Genomic DNA, 21,433 nt, shown 5'->3' with positions numbered 1-21,433 from the left:
AACTCCATCGCAGATATCCAAAGGGACGGATGCTGACAAAAGCAACGAACGGTGAGGGAGGGGAGGGGAAAGAGGCCTGAGGAATGAAGAAGCGATCGAGAAGCATTCATACTGATTCATAAACAAAAGACGTTAGAGAACCGGTTGATGCACACAGTATCGACAGCGAGATTCACAAATCTACAAGACTTAGGGAAGAAGAGATAGGACACAGCATGAGCGAGTATCAGTGATGATGCAAAAAGGGAATTAGCCAACGTAATAGAGAAGCCGGGAACCAAATTATCCAACCAGGGTGAGCATCGAAACAGATGCCGGCGGTGATGTCTTGGCTGCATGTGTGTGAAGCCAGTGAACACAGAGAACGGAAATGCGCATAAGCCTCGGCCAAAAATGACTGCCAAGAACGTATTTCGTAAAAAACAAGTAGCGCAGTCCATCATTTTCCTCGGAGGTAGAAAATCTGTTACGTATCTGATTCTCCTTTTCCATGCTATGCCGATATTTTACCGAGCTTCCGCATGCAGCAAATGCATGTGTCTTGAGCGTGCTTCCATGTTGTGTGTGCCTTCTACAGCGCTCGCTCAGCGTGTGCTCGCTGAACTGTTGCGATCCCCTTCGCTTCACTCTTGCGTTTTCCACTTCTTCGTCATCTTCCTCTCCCGGGCCCATATCGGCAGGTAACGACTCGAACGATGCAGTGTGTGTGTTGTTGGCACACGGCGCCTGTCAATGCAGTTTGTCCCTGTCGTCGATAATATCTAAGCCGGTCAACTGTCGATAGCGAGAATGCATTTTTCCCTTGCACACTCGCTGAGCCTCTCTGTTCCACAATTTGACAAATCGATTTCAGTTCGGCCTTGTCCTGCTCACCTACGCAAAGTTGCCGCCGACGCGAACCACGGTTTGCCGTTTGCGAGGCCGAGATGGTGTATGCATTCAAACATTAGGAATTTATAGCAGGTCTGTAGGCCTTCTCGAGCCAAGCCGCCTAGTAAGGCGTGTATACATGTAACGAGACGGATACACTACCACGATACTCAGGCATTTATATCGAGGGCCGAAAACCAAACACCGGAATGTCTGGGTGCACCGTCCCCCCGTGGAGTGAGGCTGCTGCTCCCGTTCTGTTGCAATAGTGGATCCGCGCCTAAGATTCTCGATTAGAAGTTGCAGATCTTGGGGATGTATCCGTCGCGAAGAATGAGCGGGCCTCTGCCAAGCTCGTCCTGAAGCAGATCTCCTCGGGTGGGGTCAACCGAAGGCCGCTCGCTACTAACAACCCAAAGAAGTATAGCCTAGGACCGTTGAGCCCAAGCTCTCAGTATCTCCGATTTTGTGGGTGTTGGAAATATCAGTCTCTTCTTCCATCGCGAGATACCAGGAGTCGCAAAGATAGGTGTTGTCAGGCTGCCTCACTACCTGCAGTTCGCCTACATAGAGTGGCGCCGTCTCAGTTCTGCTTTTTCGCTAAGGAGCTCTTCTCGATGGCTCGGAACTACCCGGCGGCAGTGCAAGCTTGGGCTACCAGCGGCGATTCCTCGAACGCTGACTATTCTGAAGAAAAAAAGGCCTTTTTTCAGAAAAACGTGCGCCTCTGGCTAGGCACGATGCTGGAGACACGTGAGATACGCGCTTGTCCGGTTGCTCATGTAACTGTATGTCCAACTCATCCTGAACACCCGATACTGAACATGTAGCGTTTCACGATCTATGTTTTTCATCTGAGCGCGTGCTGAGACGTGGTGTGCACTCACTGACACGATTTTTCTTATATCCTAAACCGTCAGCTTCGCGGGTCGCAGCTTTAGTCTGGTGATGCACATGTTTCCCAGAGGCGAAGCTCTCCAAGTCAGCGACTACGAACGAATGTAGCATGAACTGCCCATACACACTGGTCCTGCTGTTCCAATGAACCTCTGCCGCACGCGCAAGCAGCACGACACAGGCAAGTAACGCTGTTAAGCACTGGGGAAAAGTGCAGCTCTTGCCTGCGTTACCTATATGGAAGCCGATGCAGACGAAACTCTCTCCTAATGTGAAGGAAAAGCCATGCCTACACTACACCTCGCAGCATACACTAACACGAGAGAACCCGCGTTTCAATTCCCCTAAAGTGCGCGCATGCGAAGCAAAATGCAGGGCTGAAAAGGTTTCGGAACCCTACAGACTTCGACGGTGACACATGCCCCTACGGAAACAGGCGCCCAGCGATGCAACCGAAGGCTGCAGGCGGGAAGATTAGCCACCCCAGGAGTCAGGGACACTAGAAAAAGGCGGGTTACAAACAGACAAAACAAGAAAACACAAGAACAAAGAAACTCTATCTAGAGGCAACTACATGCAGGACGGTAGAAGCCCCCCCGGCTAAAAGCAGTGCGTCATCAAGCGGTTAAACGAAGAGGGAGCTGATAAACGGAAACAACAATTCTGTACAAACATCAGAAGTGCGATATTTGTTTTCACCGCCGGGATTGTAGAACGCGCGTTTTCCCAATAATAGCGAGCGATTTGCGGCGGTACGCTTGCACGTGTCAATTACGCCACACGACATTTGAGGACTCGAGTGTGGAACACGTGCAGCGACTCAGTGGAAACCAAGAGGAAGCCAGATTTTCAAAACGAAAGAAAATGAATGGAGGAACGAAGCAAAGGAATCAAGCTAGACGAAACTATGGAGTTAACAACGAACGAACAACGAACGTAGATGACAGGATGGATGATCACAGCCGGAAAAAACACGTGTTGCATGCGGATGCTGCTGTCGCGCGTTTTCATGCTGACAATCTCCAAGAGCCTAGATGATGAACGTGAAGGAATGGAACAACCTGTATCTTGTTTCTTTACAGAGGGAATTCATATTGTCATTTTTCCTTAGTTTGCTGCTGGTGAATTCAGGAAAGAGTGATGTTGTCTCACGCTCTTTCCTTGCTTGCCCTCTGCATATGCAAAGTCGGCGCTCGGTATCGTAACCTGTCTTCGATTCGGTCTGAGTCCGTCCTTTGATTTGTCCTCAGCAGCACGTCTCTTCTTATTTGTATCCTTCTCTCGTAAATTTTATCGGCACTCATAATTCTTCCGACTTGCGTGAAGACGTTTCTTGTCTCTTTGTAAACCACCGTCACCGTGCCCAGAATCCGACATACATCCCTTCGCCCTTGATGGCCTTCTAGTTTTTCTCTTCTTCTTCCGCATTTTATCCTTTTTGGCACCGCTTTTCCAGCCCCGTCGGTTGCTGCTCGCGGACCTTCGTGCGTGCGAATCAGCCCCTCTACCGGCCACGGCATCCTCTCGTCTGTTTTTTCCGTTCCACTGCCCTCTGTTGTTTTCCTCCCGACAAGCACAGCGGATTGGAGCTACGCGCTGACTTACCACTCATCCCGCCGGCCTTCTCCCTGAGCCTGAGTTGCTTTCGAGCCTCAAGTCTGTTTCGATTGAGGAAAGAAAGAACGGTCACCTGGCTCCACGCTCTAGATCTGCTTCTGCCATCGTGAGGGTTCGACTCCTCCTTTCTTCGCGCCGTGCCCGTCGCTTTCTCTTCGCAGCCTGCGAAGGGTGTGTCCGGCGTCTGGTAGCACTCTGATGATTGAGAAGTAAAAACTCGCCGTTCTGTAGGGGACAAGTCTTTGCTTTCTTCTTTCCATCTGACGCGTTCAAAGCAGGCTCGCTCATCAGGGGCGGGAGGGGAAGAATGAGACCAGGCTAGGCCTGCCGTTACCTTGGGTGTTTCATCTTTTTTTGCCGCGCTCTTCATCATGCGAGAAGGAAAGAGTTCGAAGAGCCGCGAAGGCTCCTACGACGACAGGTCTCCGGGGCGCCTGCGACCCCGAAAAATGTTCAGTAAGCCGCCTACCTTTGCAAATCGTGCCCTATGGCACGTGTTTTCCGTGTTAGAGCGTGCTTCGCCCAGGCTTTCGCTTTCTGTTTCGCCGCTCTCTCTGCATCTCTCGTCTTGGTTGTGGAGTGTGCGGTTGAGCCCTTCCTGTGCGAGCGTCTCTGCCCTCCCCCCCCCCCCCCCCCCCCCCCCTCCAACCCCGCCCCTCTCCATTATGGATGCTGAGCGATCTACTTTTACTATCTTGCCCAACTTCGCGGTTTTTTTCTTTGCGTGAGTCTGCCTTCAGTTGGAAACCTTCCCGTGGATATCACCGATGCCGAGCTACGCCCGCTGCTCGCGGCCGCGGGCACAGTCCGGTCGCTGAAGTAAGTTTCGGAGTGTTCCCTGCTTCTTTTTGACTTCAGACGCTCAGTGAGAGGTCATATGCAAACCCATCGCTCTTCGGCGCCGTCGGCTGCGCGTCGTTAGCCCCCTTCTCTGTCTCTTGCCTGCCTCAAAGGCAGGCCTTCTCACCTGTCTCTGCAGAATCACCACTCGAGTCTCTGCCTTCCGGTTGCGGCACCACGAGACCCCGCGTGTTTCTTTCGGCGTATATCTGCCGCATCTTCCTTCCGTACCTACTGCCTTCATTGTGCGTTACTCCTGCGTTGTATTTCCTGGTTTCTTCTTTGTTTTAGCATCCGAAGCGCGAGAGCCAGCGGCGCGCGACCGAAGAGTCTCTTTGCCCACGTCGAGTTCGAGCGTGAAGAAGATTGCCACGCTCTCTTCAGAGTTCTGGACGCGCGAGTGTTCAAGGGTGAGGAGCTGCTTCTTTGCATCACAGCTGTGTCGAATTACTGCAGTCAGGCAACTCGATTCCACTCTGAGCTGCATGTGTGTCTCGCGTGTCGTCGGGGCGCGTGTGGGCTTTGACGGGCTTTCGACAGGATGGCGCCACCCAGCGTTCATGCATGCATGTCCTGTGCGAAGCGTTGTATATTCTGTACATGTGTGTATATTTGCGCGTCTCGCACCTGCAGTTAAGAGTGCATCCGGTTTTTTTTTTACTGCGAAGCAAACGTTTGAGCGCTCGAAGCCGGGCGCGCACGCCAGGGGGCGTTCTCCCGTGCGCAGGCTTCGGTTTTCTTCGGCGCCTCTTCTCACTTTCTGTGACGCAGACACGGGCATCTGCTGAAATGTGTCGAGCTGCACGGTCAGCTGCGTGACACGCGCTTCAAAGTTGCGTTTTCTGTTTTAGGGCGCACCCTGCGCGTAGAGTGGTGCGACGACAAAGGCCGCCAGAGGAACGCCAGCGCGTCTGCCAAGCGGGGCCGTGGCGCTGCGTTCCCTTCGTCCTCCCTGGAGAGAGACGCGTCATCAGACCTCCCCGACAACGCCGCCGACGGCCGCCGTCCCTCGTCTATGGGGCGGGGGGACTCTGTGGGCCCCTCCTACGAACGCCGGTTTGGAGCTCAGAGCCGCGGACGGTCGTTTGGGCGAGGCGGAGACGAGGAGGAGAGAGGCGGCCGCGGGAGAAGACCCGCGGGAGGCAGGCCCACGGGGGGGGAAGAGCCTGTGGCTCCGGCAGACGCGGCGGGACTCTTTCCTCCAGGCAGTGGGCTGAAACTGTTTGCCGCCGACGGCACTGTCACGCCCGCGGCTCTGGAGGTATGTATCCGTGCATTCTTCTCGCACAGCAGTTCGCCAGCGTTACAGCTTCGCAGACCAGAGGCGACGTGGGCAGCTGCGGACTCGCTAACTCCCTCTAAGGACGAGCTCTTCGGGGGACGCAGTACCAGCATGTGATATATATACATGTACATATATATATGTATATGTTCAGGGTTGAATTACACGAGGGCTTTGTGGTACATGTGTATGTTGGGGAGCCGAGTGGGCGTGTGCAGTAGTTATAGTTCGGTAAAATCGCTCCTGTATCCCCCGTGAATGAAACACCGTACGCTCAGGTATGCTTCCTCGTACCTTGCATGCATCGTTGTCTGGCCTGCGTCTACTTTCCGTTTCGTCGGCGCATTTCTTTTCTGCTGTTTTTCGTTGACTCCGTGATTACAATGCTTCCGTCTGGGTGCCTGTTTCCTCGCTCTAGACGTCCGCTGCTTGAACCGCCTGTTTCTGCTCACCACATATCTTTTCGCACGTGATCTATCGGTTCAAGCATTGGCAGACCTTTAGGTCATCTCATTCTTTTCATCTGCTGTCTGTCTCCCATTTTTCCTCTCTCAGATCGCCGCGAAGCTCACGCGCGAGGACCTTTTTGCGATCTTGGACGACATTCAGAGTCTAAGTGCGCAGATGCCTGCGACGGCACGGAAGGTCCTCAGCGAGAATCCGCTGCTGTGTCACGCACTCCTTCACGCCCAGCTCGCCACGCACAGCACCCTGGGCGAGGACCTCGACCTTGAAGTAAGGTGCAATCTTCCATTATACATATATATATATATATATATACGTATTTATTCTTACGTAGATCGCTCGTAATACGTTTACTTCTTGGATTCACAGTTCGCTGGAGGCGAGCTGCGCGGGGTCGCGCTGGTGGCTGTGGCTTCGCTCGTTGTCTTTTTGAGGGCAACTAGAGAGAGTGGCGTTTGGGTGCATGCTCGTTAATGTATATGTGCATGTATCGCTCGGTGTTTGTTTTCTGTCTGCTTTGTTTAACTCGCTTTGCTTCTGTCTCTCCAGGCCTTGCCGCCGGCGCAGCAGGTGCAGGCCCGGAAGATTTTGGTCGAGAGACTCTCTCTTGAACTGCGGCTGTGTCGCGCGCGGCCGCCGTCGTCCCTGGCTCTTCCCCCGTCTCTCCTTCTCGACTCGCCTGCCGGCGCTTCCCCACCTGCCGCTGTCCCTTCGGCTTCGGCCTCTGCTGCTCGGGAATCGACTTCCGGCCCGCCGGGCTCGGATGTCCCGCGACGTCCTTTCCCTGCGCAGACCACCTGTCCCCCACAGGCCCCGACACCGACTCCGACTGGGCCCATGCCCAGAGGGGCGACGGCGGGGGCCGCTGCGGCGTCTGTAGCGGCCAAGGCGTCTGCGTCCTTGCCGCGCCAGGGGCCTGTCGGAGGGCCCACGCCTTCACGATCTGCTGTTTCGTGTCCGCCGGTTGCGCAGGCTGGAGGGGCGAACGGAAGGGCAGGGATTGCTCCCACGCAGAGCCCCCTGCTCCTCCAGCCGGGCGTCGAATGCGACGTGGGTTCTGACGGCAAGGGCGGCCTTCCATGCGCGGGAGTTGGACTGGAAGAGAGACAGCCCGCGGTCTCGGCTGCTGCCCCTGCGGATGACGTGGGACCACCTGCCGGGGTTTGTCCAAGCCTGCCGGCCGCGGGTCCGACTCCCGCGTCGGTCCCCCCCGCGTCTGCGCCCCCGCTTCTTCCTACTCCGCAGTTTCCTCCGTCTGGAGTTTCTCTCACTCCAGAGGCAGGGAAGCATGCGACCGTGGATGCCTCAGTCGGTTCTCAGTGTCCCTCCAGCTCCGCTGCGTCGCCCGCGCCGGGCGCCGCCCCCCCCTCGCCGAGCGCGAGCTCCCAGGTGTACGGGGCGAGGGCGGACGTCACGTCGAAGAATCTCCTCCCGTCGGTGCCTGTCAATTTCGAAGACTGCAGCAAGCCCCTGCTGGCGACCCCTCCGTCCTTCCCCCATCGGCGAGCCGCTGGGCCCCTGGGAGGGCCCCGCGCGACGGCCGTGTCGCTCACGGTGCCGGGACTGGCTGCACCCGCTCCCGTTCTTGTCGCGGCTCTGACGGGGCTCGCAGACGAGGCAGCGGTGCTAAGGCAAGCCGCCTCGACCGTCCCCGGGCGCCTCCCCGCTGCGTCTCAGTTTTCGCCAATCACGCCTAGCGGCGCCGACTCGTCGCCGACCCCCTTCCCTCAGGCTGACGCCCCGCAGTTCGCAAACAGACGATCGAGTCAGGAGAGCGAGGACGCGCTTCAGAGACTGGCAGGGCGAACAGCTGCGGAAGCGGGTCTTCCGCAATCCGCCTCGCAAAAGACTCCGGTCGTTGGAGCGGTGGATCAAAGTGGGCACGTGACCCTAGCAGGGGGTCTCCGGGCCTCGCCCGTGTCTCCCGGAGTGTCCCCGGGCCTTGAGCATCCGTGTGGGGTATCTTCGACGCTTCCCGCAGATGCGGCGCCGGCCGGGAGCTTCGCCAGGGATATTCAGCGGCGTGCCAGTCTTGAAGGGGCTCCTGGCTTGAAGCGAAGGCGCACGGAGGAAGAGCAGGTCTCGCACGCGCAGCCCGGAGCACAGCAGGGGCCGGTAGGCCGGCCTGCGGGCCCTCAGGCTGCCCCGGCCGCCCCAGTCCTTCCGCGAGCCACGCTCGCGCCAGGGCAGTATCTGCCTCAAACTCGTCTTGACCCCCAGGCGCCGCGTCGTCGCTTGTCGGTGTCTGCGGCCTCCGTGCCTTCCTCGGCTTTCGGGGTCCGACCGGGGACGGGCGGGAGCGAGCCGGGGGCAGGAGTCCCTCAGCAAGCGCCGGCCTCGCAATCTCTTCGGCGCGCCTCCCGGGGGGATGCAAGCGGCGGGCAAGAGCTCGCCGCTCCCCGCGGGCCTGCGAGGGCCCCTGTGGGCGCGCCCGACGCCGCCGCTGTGGGAGCCGCAGAGCGGGAAACCGTGTGCAGCCCCCTGGCGTTGATTTTGAGCCAGGAAGCCGCTGTTGAAGAGGCGCCCGCTGCGCTCGTCGACGAAGTCATGCGGGTGCCAGCTATGCTGAGAAAGTACGTCTCTTTGGCCCTGTTCCGCGCGCGTGAAGAATTGCGGCAGGCGAGCTGTACCCGCTGAAGCAGCTCTAATTGTATATAAATGCCAGTGCGATCAGCCATTGTTAACTGACGTATCACAGCTGTCCAAATATATATATATATATATATATATACCCTACGCGACACCTGCGTCAGCTCCAGACAGTAATTATGTGAATGTGTATCTGTAAATAAATAAATATATATGCAGCCAGCTCGTGTAGGGCAGATTGCGATATGGAGCTTCGAACGTGAAGAGATGGACCGGATCTTCGTTTCAGGCAAGGTAGTTGAGGATCAAGCCTACGTTATATACCGATCGATCGAGGAAAGGCGGTGTTCAGTTGGTTCTATATCCACAATAGTTATCATCTTAACTATGCTCTGCTAATGCACTTAACATGATGGTCATGAAAAGCATCTCAATGTAGTAGGATCTTGAAATCCAACACTTTTAGCTGTCATAAGCAGTCCAGTGGGGTGGTGGTGTACTGCAATCAGAAAGAACTTGGTTGTCTGTATCTCATAACCCAGAGGTTGCGCTCTAGCATCGGCTTTGCTAGGGCTTGTGTGCGTTGTCTTCGCAGCATCTTGACGGCTCAGGCCTCACAAATGCTGCAGTGGAACGAAGCCCAGCGACGGCAGGTTTTGTCGATTCGGAAGGCGCTGAGGCAGAGGGGGTGTGTCGTTTTGGATCAGTGAGGAGGCGCAGCTGATGGTTCCACTGAAGACTCAGAGAAAGCCCTCGCACAGAGAAAAACCGATACTCCGCCCGGCATTAAGAAGAGCCGCACCGGAAGCGCGACACGGCGGAGACGTATCCGGGCCAAACAAAAAGTGAGAATGAACAGAAGAGAGCAAGAAAGAACAGACGATGCAGGCGACGGGAGAAGCAATGAGCGAATAAACACAGGCGTGTGGAAGTATCTTCGTGCCTTGTTGAGCGCGTTCGTTTGTGTCCCGCGGCTTGGTAGAGGGTTGCCACGTTTCCGTCTCTCTCAGGGTTCTGTGTATCGAGCAAGCCTCAAGATAGCGGCTGCCCATTTTAAGACGACCTCAGATCCAGTTTCCTGATGGCGTCTTTCATCTGCTGCCTGAGCTGCTCTCTGCGGGCGCGTTGCAAAGCCGACAGTTGCTCAGGTCGGCGAAATAGAAAAACAGCAAGATGTGATTTGCGTCTCTGCTTCTCTGTCCCTGGGCGCCGCGGACGGTCAGGCAGGATGAGCCAAAAGAAAGGGCGATTATTTTGGTATTCGTGCCTACATCCTAAGGGTCGATTCCCGGTGTGCGGCACAGCAGTCTACGCTATGGTCTACTAGGCACGAGCGTCGGCGGTTAAAAGAGATTTTGCAAAGCGTCCGTCGCCGCGGGCGGAGCTCCTAGCTGCCTGTTAATCATTTCAGAGGCACGCACGACTGTAGCTCCAGCCACTCGCGCTAGTGCGTTAAACGCGCACAATAGACAGCGATTAAAACGAAAAACAGACAGAATGTCTCAACTATGCACCGCCGCACCACGCCCTTGCTTTCCTCACACCAGGGAAGCACAAATACTACAACAACTGAAAAATGCAGGTAGAACGTTCTGCCTGCACATCAGAGAATTACCGGCTGGCCTCTGCCTCCCACGGCACGAGGTTATATTGGGTGTTTGACAAACGCAGTTCATTGATTCGCCACAACTCCAAAATGGGAATGCCGCTTGCTCAGATGCGGGATAGAACGCGGAAGTGCCCACACGTCTCACGCCGTCGATCCAGAGCGCGTGAGGCAAGCGGCGGCACAGCGCGACAGAAAACGCGCTGCCAGCCCCGAGCAGCTGCGGAATGGCGCAGACAGGAGACGAGCCAATAGACACGGTGCGTCCACGTCTCATCCTCTCTCGCATTCCTTGTCTCCACTCGAGACGATTCTTAGCCCTGAGCCCTACTGAACGCTGCGCAACAGGTGTGTTGAACCCGACTCCCCGCCTTCGCGGCGGTCCAGGCCACTGAGACGCGGCCTCACTCGACACCGTAGCCGCTTCTCGTTTCCGCACCGACTGCTGTCTTGGCACGCGTCCCGCGTGTCTCAGAACTGCCTCTGGCGCTTTACCTTTGCGGCGGCAGCCTGCGGCCTCGGCGCCGGCGTCTGACTGGCTGGGGCGGCTGCCGCGGCTGGCCTCTGGAGACTTGCCGCGAAGGAGTACGGCCCTGTCTTCTCACCTCGAGGTTCGGCCTCATCAGCTGACCCGCCAAGGTTCTGTCCCTGTCCCCCCCAGAGGTACCTCTCGCCTCCTTCTGCAGCGTGCCCGTAGGCGGTCTGCGAGTGCGGAGGAGCGTAGCTGTGAGACGACGAGCCGAAGGGGGCCGCGGAGCCGTACCCCGCGCCCTGGAACGACGAAGCGGAGGCAGACCCCGAAGGGAATGCAGCGCTGGCGCCGTCTGCATGCGACCCGTGGACGCGATGTGCGCCGGCCGCACCAGTCCCTTCGTCCGCCCGCGACATGCCCGCGGCGTAGATATTCGAGTCCTCCTCGCGCACGAGACCCACCCGCGGCGCCGCGCGCGGCGCGGGGCGCAGGAGGGTAACCCCCCCGGTGCCACGGCCGGCGGGCGCTGAAGACTCTTCGCCGTAGGAGTACGAAGGAAACGAGGAGCCCGAGGGCGCGGCATAGGGAGCGGAGAACGCGCCACACGCCGCGGCGGGCTTCGCCTGCTGCTGCGGCGCGGTCGGCGGCGGCGCCAAGACGACGATGGAGGGCGGGGGAGGCGCCGCAACTCCAGCGGGAGGATAGGAAGACGCATAGGAAGAGGACGCGCCGTACGAAGAGGACGAATGGAGCCCGCCCCCCGCGGCATTCGTTCCGCCTCCACTCGGGGCGAACGAACCCTGACCGCCCGCTGCGTGGAGCGGCGTAGAGAGCGAGGGCGACGCCCCGTGCGAGTTAGACGCCAGCGCAGGAGACACATCTGCGGGCGGCGGTGGAGGCGGCGGCTGCAGCGCGCCCATCCCCGGGGCCGGAGGGGGAGGCGGCGGCGGAGGAACGAACGACGAGAAGGAGGAAGAAAACGAAGGAGACACCGAAGACGCAAGCGGCGGCGGCGACAGGGGAGAAGCCGGCAGGGGCGGCGGATTTGGCACATGGACCTGCGAGAGCGGCCGCGCCGGACAGGACGGGGAAAACTGAGACGACGGAAGCTCCGGGAGGGAGGACCCCGGAGACACGTCCGCACCAGCCGCTCGGGGCGACGCGCCTGCGGCGGGGCTGAGAAAACAGAGAGACACAAAACAAGAAACGCATACAGGACTTTTGCGGGCATACGTTCTTGCAAGACCGCGCAAAACAGAATAGAAACATCATAGAAAAGAGGCAACCTCTGGCGGCCCTTACTCTGCGTTCCGCGACTGGAGGGCGCCGCTCCCTGGCAGACTCTTTCCTCCTTGCTGACGCCTTCTTTCTTCCTCCGCTGTCGCGCTTGCCTCGTCGTCTTCACAGCCGCTAGAGCTCTCGTCGCCACTCGAGGAGGAATAGTCGCTGCGGCTCCGCCGCGCTCGCCTCCGCTCCACGCTCTCCTGAATCACCTGCAGAACTTTGGGATCCAGCCAGGGGAACCTGAAGGCACGCAGCGCATGTGCGAGAAGAAAACTCAAAAGAATCGAATCTGAACAGACACAGAGAGCAGCAACGCAGCGGCATCCAATGTCAGTCAGCGCCACACCGAAAATGGACATGCTTTCACCTTTCGCTGCATGGGAATCAGTGTCATTCTAGGCTTTACTAAGTGCCTGTCAGCAGGGCACGCACGCCCGCCGGTCAGGAACCGCGTTCAGCAGACCAGAATAGTTCATTCTTCCCGAGGCGCGTACAGGCTGCGGGCGGCGCCGAGGGGGTCTGCCGAGGCTTTTCCCGTCTTGTCTCCGTTTTTTGCGGACGCATCTCCGGTGCCCTGGAGCCCAAGACGCGAGGCGGGGGGTCCCCTCTCCCCGGGGCTGCGCCGCTGAGGTCCGTGTGCGAAGAGAAGTAGGAGGCGAAGAACGACGAGGAGAGAGAAGAAGAGTCACGCGGTGGCATCGGCAACCCAGCGAGCTTGAAGAGTCTTTCGAGCTGCAGACAGCACGGCGAGCGACCGGAAGGCAAGCGAATCGGAGCGCGGGGAACGGAAGAAATGAACGGGCGAAGAAAGCCGCGCAACACCGAAGAAATTGAGAGCTCGACACACAGAGGCCAACGAGAGAGAGCAGCGGCACGTCGTGAGAAAGGCATCAGCAAAAACACGCGGAGAAGAGTGAAGCCACACAGCGTCACACACATGCAAGAAAGCAAGAGAGAAAGTGATGCACCGCGCAAGCCCTCTACAAGCAAATAATCCTGAAAGCAGGGCAATTCGGCAGAAAAAATGGAGGCATCCCTCTCTCCTCTCAACGCCGCAAACCGTAAACCGTAACCCCTCTCACGAGAGCCTCAGGAATAGGTCCGCCACGCGTCCACGACAGCGGGCAGGCGTCAAGCTCCGCGACCAGATTGGAAGGCAGCCGCGTCACTTTCGCTTGCCGGGGGCCTTGTTGCTTAGCCTGGAGGCTGACAAAATAGAGACAAAAAGAAGACAGCCATGCAAGAGATAGAAAGCAGAGACAGGAAGGCCATGCAGACAAAAAATCAGGCAGCGAAAAGGCTTACGCCTGGTCAAGACCCTTCGTGATGGAGCGCTCAGCGTCATCCGCCGCGACGAACTGGAGGAGGGCGACCCTGAAAAGCGATACGACAGACGAAGCAAAGATGAGGAAAGAACACGCATCCACAGAATACGTAAAGCGGCGGCGAACAGTTAGCCGCCGAGAAGAGGCTTGCGAGAAAAACCAAGACGGGGAGAAAGGCGCCTGACGAAGACAGCGAGAAAGGGGTCTGTATCCACTGCATCGTGGCCCTTCATCCTCCATACATAGCGGAAATATATGTATGCTACTTTTTATGTATACGGACAGTGGGGAGCAGCGAGAGCAGAGATGGACGTGGACAAGAGGAATCCCCAATGGGGAAGGAAAACCGCGCAGCCACGAAGTCACGCGAGGCTACATCCACACGCCAGAAGAGCGCCAGTGAACCTGATCGTTTTTGACAGAGAAGGCGCGCCTCCGGAGGGTGATGAGCCAGGCGAGGGCCTTTCTTCGTGATCTTGGCGAAATGCGCAGAGGCCGTACCCGGCTGAGCGACCGTCCAGGGCGCTGTTGAGAATTCGCACAGCTCGCACGCGCCCGAATTGAACGGCGGCCTCGCGGATCGAGACGTCGGTTTGCCACTGAGAAAAGAGCACGAAACGCGCAGAAAGGTGTTCAAAAACCAGAGAACTGCACCTCTTTCACGAACGGTGAGAGGGGGAAGAACGTCTGAATCTGAAGCGCCCTCCTGCTCTCGCGGGAAGCACACACCGTCCTTCTCCTCAGGGCAAACATGCGAGCGGCGAGGCGCAGGGAGGTCTCTGAGACGTCAGAGACCTCCCTACGTCGCGGCAGCGGCAGCCTGGACGAGGCAAGACGGAAAACCGAAGAAACGAGAACTTCGGTCGATCCCCACGAGGGCGAACAGGCGCGAGAGAGAAGAGAAAAGCGGCTTACAAGTGAGAGGTGAGAGAGAAGAACGACGCTGTTGGTGGTCGCCCCTGCAGCATCGGCAACGAGGTCCGGAAGTGCCGGCGGCGGCCCCAGGAAGAGCGGGACTTCTGCGAAAATTGAAAGTAAATCTAGACGCGTTCAGCTGTGGGCACCACACGAGTAGCCGAATGGGATCGAGTCGCAAAAAAAAGTCATGCCGCGTTCGCGAAACCAAATACAGGTCACCGGGGGTCGGACGTCGGCCTCCTAGATGCGCCTAGAGAGCGACAGAAGAAGCTTGAAAAAACAGCACGAAAAGGAAAGCCAGGAGTCCCTCATACCGGAAAACAGAGAAGGCAGGGAACGAAGACAGTGCGGAGACACCCAACTGAACGCAGAGGAAGACAAACGCGTGAAAAGAGATTGACAGGCAGATGGAAAGACATGGGAGACGAGATAAGCAGCCACTTGGGCAAAGCCTACGCAGGCAAGTAGACGCAGATACACAATGAGAAACAGAGAAAAAAGAGAAGAGAGAATCAATACCTGCAGAGCTACTAAAACCATTAAAATCTAGATAGAAGATGTGTAACAAATTAGAGTGTATTGCATAAAATGCAATACAACGAGTCGTTTTGCTGTTACATCACATACGACTGAGAAGCCGCGGCGAATATTGTACTGCATACACGCACCTAGTTAGACACACCAACAAAAAGTGCGTGTACGCCACAAACAAATATATACAATTATATTTGTATGTTCGCAGATGCATGTACGTAAGGCCTAAATTGCATACATGCGTTTAGATGTGTCTTACCGATTTTGGTGAGTCCGGTTTTTTCTGCGAATTTTTTTCGCTTTCCTCTGAGTCTCGTCTCCAAGAAACCGCCTCGGCCGAGGGCGTTCGTGGCGCCCGAGGGACTCACGGGCAGGGCGCCCGGGCAGGCGGAAGAAGAAGAGAGATCGAGCTCGTCGGCTAGAACGACCAGGTCTTCCTCTTGGCTTTTCCCTTCCTTCGAGCCGGATAGATCGGCGCAGATGTCGCCCTCCTCAGCCAGCAGGCCTCCAGAAGAAGACGCTGGAGCCGCGGGATGAGACGAGGAGAGCGAAGGCAGAGACGCAGGGGAAGAGGACACAAGGAGGTGGTCGGCGGCGTCGATTCCTTCGTACAGATCAAAGTCCTCCTCCTCTTCGCCCATCGCCTCCTCGCTGCCCTCCTGAGGCGGCTGTGCGACGCAAGACACAGAACGCAGCGGAGCGAAGATGAAACGGAGAACGAAGAGAGAGACACACACAAAAGGGAAAGCCAACTTCGGCAAGACAGCGCCCCGCCACGAGGCCGCCGCTCAGCCAGCGCGCGAAAGGAGCGAGAGACGCAAGAGAGCCGCAAGCAGAGAGAGAGAAAAAGAGAGAAGAAAGAAGAGAGGATGAGAGAAAGAGAGAGAGATCGACATGCAGAAAAAGATAGAGGAGGAGATATATACAGCCAGAGGAGAGCGCGTAGCGGATGCGCACGTCACAGGGGAGTCCAGTAGGCCGCGTCTCTCCTCCTCCGGAGCTCAGCCTTGTTCAAAGCGTCCTCTTCGCTGAAGAGATGGAGATGTGAGGACGAGCTCAAAGCGCCTATGGCACGTGTCTATGAGGAAACCCCTGCGGCCAGCGCGTCAACTCCTCCATTCACGCACGCGTCAGCTCATGCTCGAAGCGCAGCGGCGTTATCAAGCCTGATGCAAAGTGATGCGCTGCAGACAGGGGCAGGGAAAGCCACCATCCGCTCCTCTTCCTTTCTCCTGCTTCTCTCGCGCGTCCATTCTGCCTACTGTGCCTCACCTGGCTGCCCGCGGGGAGCTCCATGTCGGCCTCCGTCCGCCTCGAGAGTCAGAAGAAAGAACAGGACCGACGGAAAAGAAAACCAGGGGTAGCCGAAACAACTAGAACGCAGTCGGTTTCGGTCAGACGCAAAGCAGGAGCCGAGAGCACACCCTTGATATATGCGCTTAGAGAACTCTCGAAGCGACGATCGCGAGAAGCGAAGGAAGGCAGCAGCTCTTGGAAGAAGGACGGGAGGAGAAAACCTGCCCCTGAAACGAAAACCCCTTCGATGTGTAAGCCTTCGAATACGGGGCGTTTAGAGCTCTGAGTGACGCCCTCGCTGGCGTGAGGTCGTCTCCGGCGGAGGGTCGCCAACTACTTGGGCGGTTCGCGGCAGAAGCAAGTCGCGCGCTTTGGAAAAGGAGATACGCAAGCCTCGAGAAAAAGACACGATGTCGTTGGTCCGCCCTGAGATAAAAGTCAGAGAGGCGTTCCTAGAGAAAGAAGAAAACTCAAGCTTCGGCGAACGTCCGCATGTCGCGAAAAAGGCCTTTCGAGCTGTGAATGTGTACATACACTACTACTGCATGTGCACGACGCAGAGCATGCATCCATCCCCTCTTCGTTTCAACTTGCCGAAATCTCGCGAGTTTTCAGCGCCACACCCCCGCCCAACGCTTCGGAACCACTTTTTCTTCATCGCTACCACGCACTGGAGATTCCCACTGTGCAGGAGACACATGCTGCAATTCTTTTCTTTTCTGTCTCATATCTCCTCTCCTCTCGTCAGGCCTTGAGTCGGCGCCCTCCCTGCCGCTTCAACCGCGTCACTTCTTTTCCTTCCCTTGCACGCCAGTAAAGACCCTCTTCGTCCTCGCATCAGGTCTCTCGGATCCTTTTCATGTCTGCCCCTGCATCCCCTCCAACTTGCTTCTGCTCCCTTCCCCTTGCTCTCGAGTCCGCTCGCGACTCACCCGTCTCGCCTTCGTCTGGTCCGCGCGGCGTGTCTCCTGGCGCTCGCCTTCTCCACATCGATTTCCTTCGCCAGTCGATTCGCCGCGCAGCTGGAGACGTCTGCGGTTTCTTCCGTACCTGTTCGCTCCCTTCTCTGTCGATCTTGTTCTTCCCGGGGCGTGGGCGTCGCCCTCGGTTTGCTTTCTCGCTTTCCCTCCACTCCGCCTGCGTCAGTCTCCTCCCTTTGCAGCATTCCTGTTTGCGCTCCATTTGCCTCTTCGTTGTCTCTCCTTCGTCTCCGCGACAACTCTTCTCCTCTGTGTCCGTTTTTCCATTTTCTCACAATGCCTGCGCGGCTCGGACTTCTCCTGGAAGTCCGGCGGCGGCGTCGCGTGTGCGCGACGCAGGTCGCTTCCCTACCGCAGTCTCTCTTCTCTTTCTCGGTCCCTGTTTATTCCTTCTCTCCATTTCTGGCGCCCGCTCGCCCTCATCCTGAAGCGTCTCTCGCGTGTGCGGCGCCGCACGCTTCAGAGCGCTCTCTGGTGGGGCGTCGCCTTAAAGGCCGAGCCGCCCCCGCAGCGAGTCCTGTCTCTGCGAGCGGGAGCAGACGGCGCTCCACGGCGCCCATTCGAGAGAGGGTTTGTCGCTCTGTGGGCGGCAGCGAGTCGCGCGCGAGAAGGACAGAGGCTCCTTCTCCGCGTGCGGGCGCATCCTCTCCCAGCTCCGCCGCCCCCGTGCTGCGTGGCTTTGTCCCCTCCGCGTCGCCGGCGCCGCTCCTGTCTGTGTCTCGGCCTCTGTACGCCGCTTCCTTCGCCACTTCGTCCGCAGCCGCGTGCGTCTCCGCTCCCGCCGCATGCTGGCGGGCCGGTGTGACGTCCTTCGCCTTGTCTCTTTCGCAGCGGCGCGCAGCGCCCGACTGGGTCAGCGCCATGGTGGGGAAGCTGAAGAGCTCGCTGGCAACCAAGTCGGACTACGGCAAGGAAACAGGGCAGAAAGGGACGGCCGCGGCGACGGACCCGCTGCGCGAGCACGGCCTCTTCGGCGTCGCCAGCGCCATTGAGCAGAAGGTGGGTCTTCGCGGTGCATCTGCGTGCCTACGCAGATGAGGCGACGCAGAGTAGTGCGTGGCTGCGGAGGCTCCGTCGGGGATCGGCAGCTTCGAGCCAGGCGAGGGAGGAAGAACCGCGTCCGTCTACATGGATCTTGATGAAATCAGAGAGCGCACACGCACATCAGACGCGCACGAAGGCTGCCAAAGTCGAGAGAGAGAGTGAAGAGAAAGGGCAAGTGCCGAGTCTCCGCGCGTCTGCTGACGATGTTTGTTTGTCATCCAGCGTCATCCGCTTTATCGTTGTGTCTGTGTGTGGAGTCCCACTCGCGCTCGTAGACCCTGAGCTTCTCCGTATCTTCTTCAGGCTTTTCCTCTCTCCTTGCCAGGGTGCAGGTTCCAGTTCCCCTGTTTTCAAGTGGGTATACGTGGCTCGTTTCTCGTGCAGTATTGCGTGTGATTTCCCTTTTTCCGGTTGCAGCAAATGCCGTGTGAGTCCTGTTTTTTTTGGTTTCGAAGGCATCGGCTTTCCTCTCGCGTCTCACCGACGCGCAGCAGCGGCAACTGGAAAAGCAGGGTCTGCTGGTCAGTCGCTTCTACCGCTACCTGATCATTTCCCTCATGGAGAAGGAGGGCGTGTTCACCTTTTACGACTTTTACGTGTGGCGGAAGGTGAGTCAAATCCTCATTCTACGCGCGCGGCGCTTGCGGCCGCTGCGAGGCTACGCACACGTAGCATTCGTCCTGCTCGGGAGCGCTCTTTGCAGGCATCTGCGCCAGGGGACGTCGAGCCTGGAGCTGTACTCAGTCTGAAGCACAGAGCTGGGTTCTCTGTTGAGATTCATCTCTGAGAGCTTCTGTGTGCGGGTAGTGTGCGTGCGAGTCTCAGAGTGTCATGAAGTTTGGCGAGTGTATCGACGGGGGAGACGCGAACGTGGATGTTCTGCTTGCGTCTGCCTCTCAGGGCTGCCTCGAGTACCTCAAGGCGGCTGAAGAAGAGATGCAAGGCATTGTCGGGAAGTCCGCGAGGAAGCTCGCTGATCTCGGCTGGGAAAAGCTGCGTCCCTCGACCTCGCCCGAGTTCAAAGAAATGGAGCTCCACTGTAAGGGCAGAGCTGCGAAAATCTGCAATCTTTAACCCCGTCTCTGCCTGTGTAAACTTCTAGGGCACACGCCCCGGTTCATGCTCCCACTGTCTATATATCTATCCATTTATATGCGTTTGTGTATGTATTTATGTGGATTTGTATTCGTGTATGATACGCACCGGGAGACGCGTTACCGTGTGAGTATCTGTAGGAGAGGTGTGTTTCGCGCGTATGAATCACGAGTGCCTTTTTGGAGCCGGTGTGCATTCGTGCTCAGAGTGCGCGATGTCGGCTTGGTATGCGCATCCCTTTTGCAGTGAAAATCCTGTCGCATTTCACTCCGGAGGAGCTGTCTCGCGACACCGCGCAGCATTTCACCTCGGGGGCCATCAAGAACATCGCGAAAGCGGCTGATACAACAGTGAAAAACGTCAAAAACGTCCTTCTGGGGCACGCCATTGCGCTCACGGATCGGTGAGCTTTGTTTTGGGTTGCTCCACAGCGCAGCATGTGGGCATTGGCGTGACGCATTGTGTGGATAGAGAGTGCCTGAGACAGTCTCTACGTGTTTTCCTATCGAGAGGCTGATGATTGCATTTTGAGCTGTCGAGCGAGTTGCCCTACCACGTCGCGTATAGGCCTCGACGCGTGTGTGGCTGCGCAGTACTCGCATTCCGTTAGGTCAATACGGATAGACACGGAGAGGCCCTAAACGCTAAGGTTGGGGGTACATGTGGCAGGACTTTCGCCAGGGTTTAGAGTTTAGACTCGACATAACTATCACAGTTGCGCCGAGCGATGTCTGGCTGCGCCAGGAGGGAAAACCGATGACGAGTTTTTCGCGCTGGATGTCCTTTGTATTTTCCGTGTTTCAGGACTTGGTATATGCGCCTGATGGAGATGAGGCGTCCGATCCCGCAGACTGTCGAGGATTACCTTCTGCTCGCCGAAATCGACCGGCCTTACAGTGAGTGCTGCGAAACCCACGCAGACGCATGCCTTCGCGCCAGTTCGCAGCTTTCAGGGAGGCTTCACGCAAGGCGCCGGCGACTTTGTGGTGATCTGTAGCTTTTCGGCGCATCGTCGTCTCTCTTTTTTCGAATAGTCCCCGCTGTGTGGCGGTCGCGCTCGGGCCTGGGCGCGTTGTCTCAGCCAGCCTCGCTCCAGGCTCGTGAGTTCCGTCGCCGGTCTCACCACACTTCCGACGCGTGTCTCTTGTTTCTCTCGCAGTGATTCGGCTGCCCTACGGAGAGCGATTTTTCAACTACGAGCTCGAGGAGGCGCTGAAGAAGCAACGCGCCGCCAACCGATACAAGTCGCAGAGAGAGTAAGTGGACTGTCTGAATGTAGTACAGTCGGGTCTGTGGTGACTGCCGATGTCTGTGCGTGCACTGAAAAAAATATGCACTTTCTGCCTGTTGAATTAGACAGCGAGCGCTGGAAGGTGCGTTTCCTCCTCAGTGTTCTCGCTTGCATGCCTGAGGCATTTGAGCTTCTTCGTTTGTCTCCGCGCGAGCTGAGATTCGGGTCGCCCGTGCGTGTGACCTCCCCTCACGCTTCGCTGTCCTGGGACCCTTTTTAGTCTAGTTTTGCCGGCCTCTGTGCGTCTCGCGTGGGCTGTGATTGCTCTTTCGTCGAGCAGCCTTCCGCCTGTTTTCAGGCGCCTCTGTTTTCCTCCCAGTCGCCTTTTCACTCTCTTCGTGTGTGGCGTCGCCCTCGTCTAACTTCTGTTGCTTCCCCGCGCGGCTGTTCTCCTCTGCTTCGCCCTTCTCGCCCAGCATCCTGCTTTTGGTTCCGCTTTCGCTGCTGCAGCGTGCCGCGTCTGGGCCGCCGGCAGCACCGCGTCAGGCGGCTGTTCGTGCCCAACGAGCGCGTGGCGTATGACCGCTGGGCGCGGATGCCACAAGCCCGCTTGGATGCCTACGGGAACTTTCTCTTTCGTCTCCACCAAGAGCCCAAGGGAGCCGTCGCCCGCGCGCGCGCCGCCGAGCGCGCCAAGCAGCGGGCGGCGATGGAGGCGGATGCGGAGTGCTACTCCGACGCCGCGCTATCTGCCAGCCGCATCACGCTGAACAACCTGCCGCCAGGGGCTTTCCGCCGGCGCACAGGCATGGTGAGGAAGAGCGGTGAGATTCACCACCTCGCCCCGCCGGAGGAACCCGAGCTCCGAGAGATCTTCGCGGCCGCCGTCCAGCGCGAAAAGGATGAAAAACGCAAGAGGGAACTGCTCATGCAGGAAAACGCCGACACCACACAGCGAAGAGAACAGGACCAGAATCTCCACTCATGGCGCGTAGATGGCGGGCTGTGGGGGTGAGAGCGTCCCAGCGCCAGAGGCCCGGGGAAGGGACGAAAATGTCGCCTCGATTTTCGAGGCCAGTGACCGTGCA

At 57.8% G+C, this 21,433-nt stretch overlaps 3 protein-coding genes across 3 annotated transcripts; 2 read left to right on the top strand and 1 right to left on the bottom strand.

The window, feature by feature from the left end:
- Window positions 1–3,755: 3,755 nt before the first annotated feature.
- BESB_012740 (RNA recognition motif-containing protein) lies at window positions 3,756–9,270 on the top strand (the record flags this gene model as incomplete). The annotated part of the gene is made up of 7 exons (XM_029360004.1): window positions 3,756–3,840; window positions 4,125–4,203; window positions 4,516–4,634; window positions 5,076–5,485; window positions 6,062–6,241; window positions 6,521–8,544; window positions 9,156–9,270. 7 exons carry the CDS (start codon window positions 3,756–3,758, stop codon window positions 9,268–9,270), a joined length of 3,012 nt encoding a protein of 1,003 aa, XP_029216671.1.
- Window positions 9,271–10,637: 1,367 nt separating this feature from the next.
- BESB_012730 (uncharacterized protein) lies at window positions 10,638–15,995 on the bottom strand (the record flags this gene model as incomplete). The annotated part of the gene is made up of 9 exons (XM_029360003.1): window positions 10,638–11,814; window positions 11,941–12,211; window positions 12,417–12,654; window positions 13,005–13,128; window positions 13,228–13,296; window positions 13,749–13,846; window positions 14,163–14,266; window positions 14,959–15,367; window positions 15,972–15,995. The coding sequence occupies 9 exons, from the start codon at window positions 15,993–15,995 to the stop codon at window positions 10,638–10,640; spliced, it is 2,514 nt and encodes an 837-aa protein (XP_029216670.1).
- Window positions 15,996–17,251: 1,256 nt separating this feature from the next.
- BESB_012720 (uncharacterized protein) lies at window positions 17,252–21,360 on the top strand (the record flags this gene model as incomplete). Its single annotated transcript, XM_029360002.1, has 7 exons — window positions 17,252–17,974; window positions 18,475–18,627; window positions 18,920–19,058; window positions 19,361–19,517; window positions 19,919–20,010; window positions 20,274–20,370; window positions 20,856–21,360. The coding sequence occupies 7 exons, from the start codon at window positions 17,252–17,254 to the stop codon at window positions 21,358–21,360; spliced, it is 1,866 nt and encodes a 621-aa protein (XP_029216669.1).
- Between the last annotated feature and the right edge of the window lie 73 nt (window positions 21,361–21,433).

The sequence above is a fragment of the Besnoitia besnoiti genome, chromosome IX (genome assembly GCF_002563875.1).
Source record: "Besnoitia besnoiti strain Bb-Ger1 chromosome IX, whole genome shotgun sequence".
In the NCBI taxonomy this organism is placed as follows: domain Eukaryota; phylum Apicomplexa; class Conoidasida; order Eucoccidiorida; family Sarcocystidae; genus Besnoitia; species Besnoitia besnoiti.
Note: the sequence above shows the minus strand (reverse complement) of the source record. Positions and strands in the feature narration are given on the sequence as shown.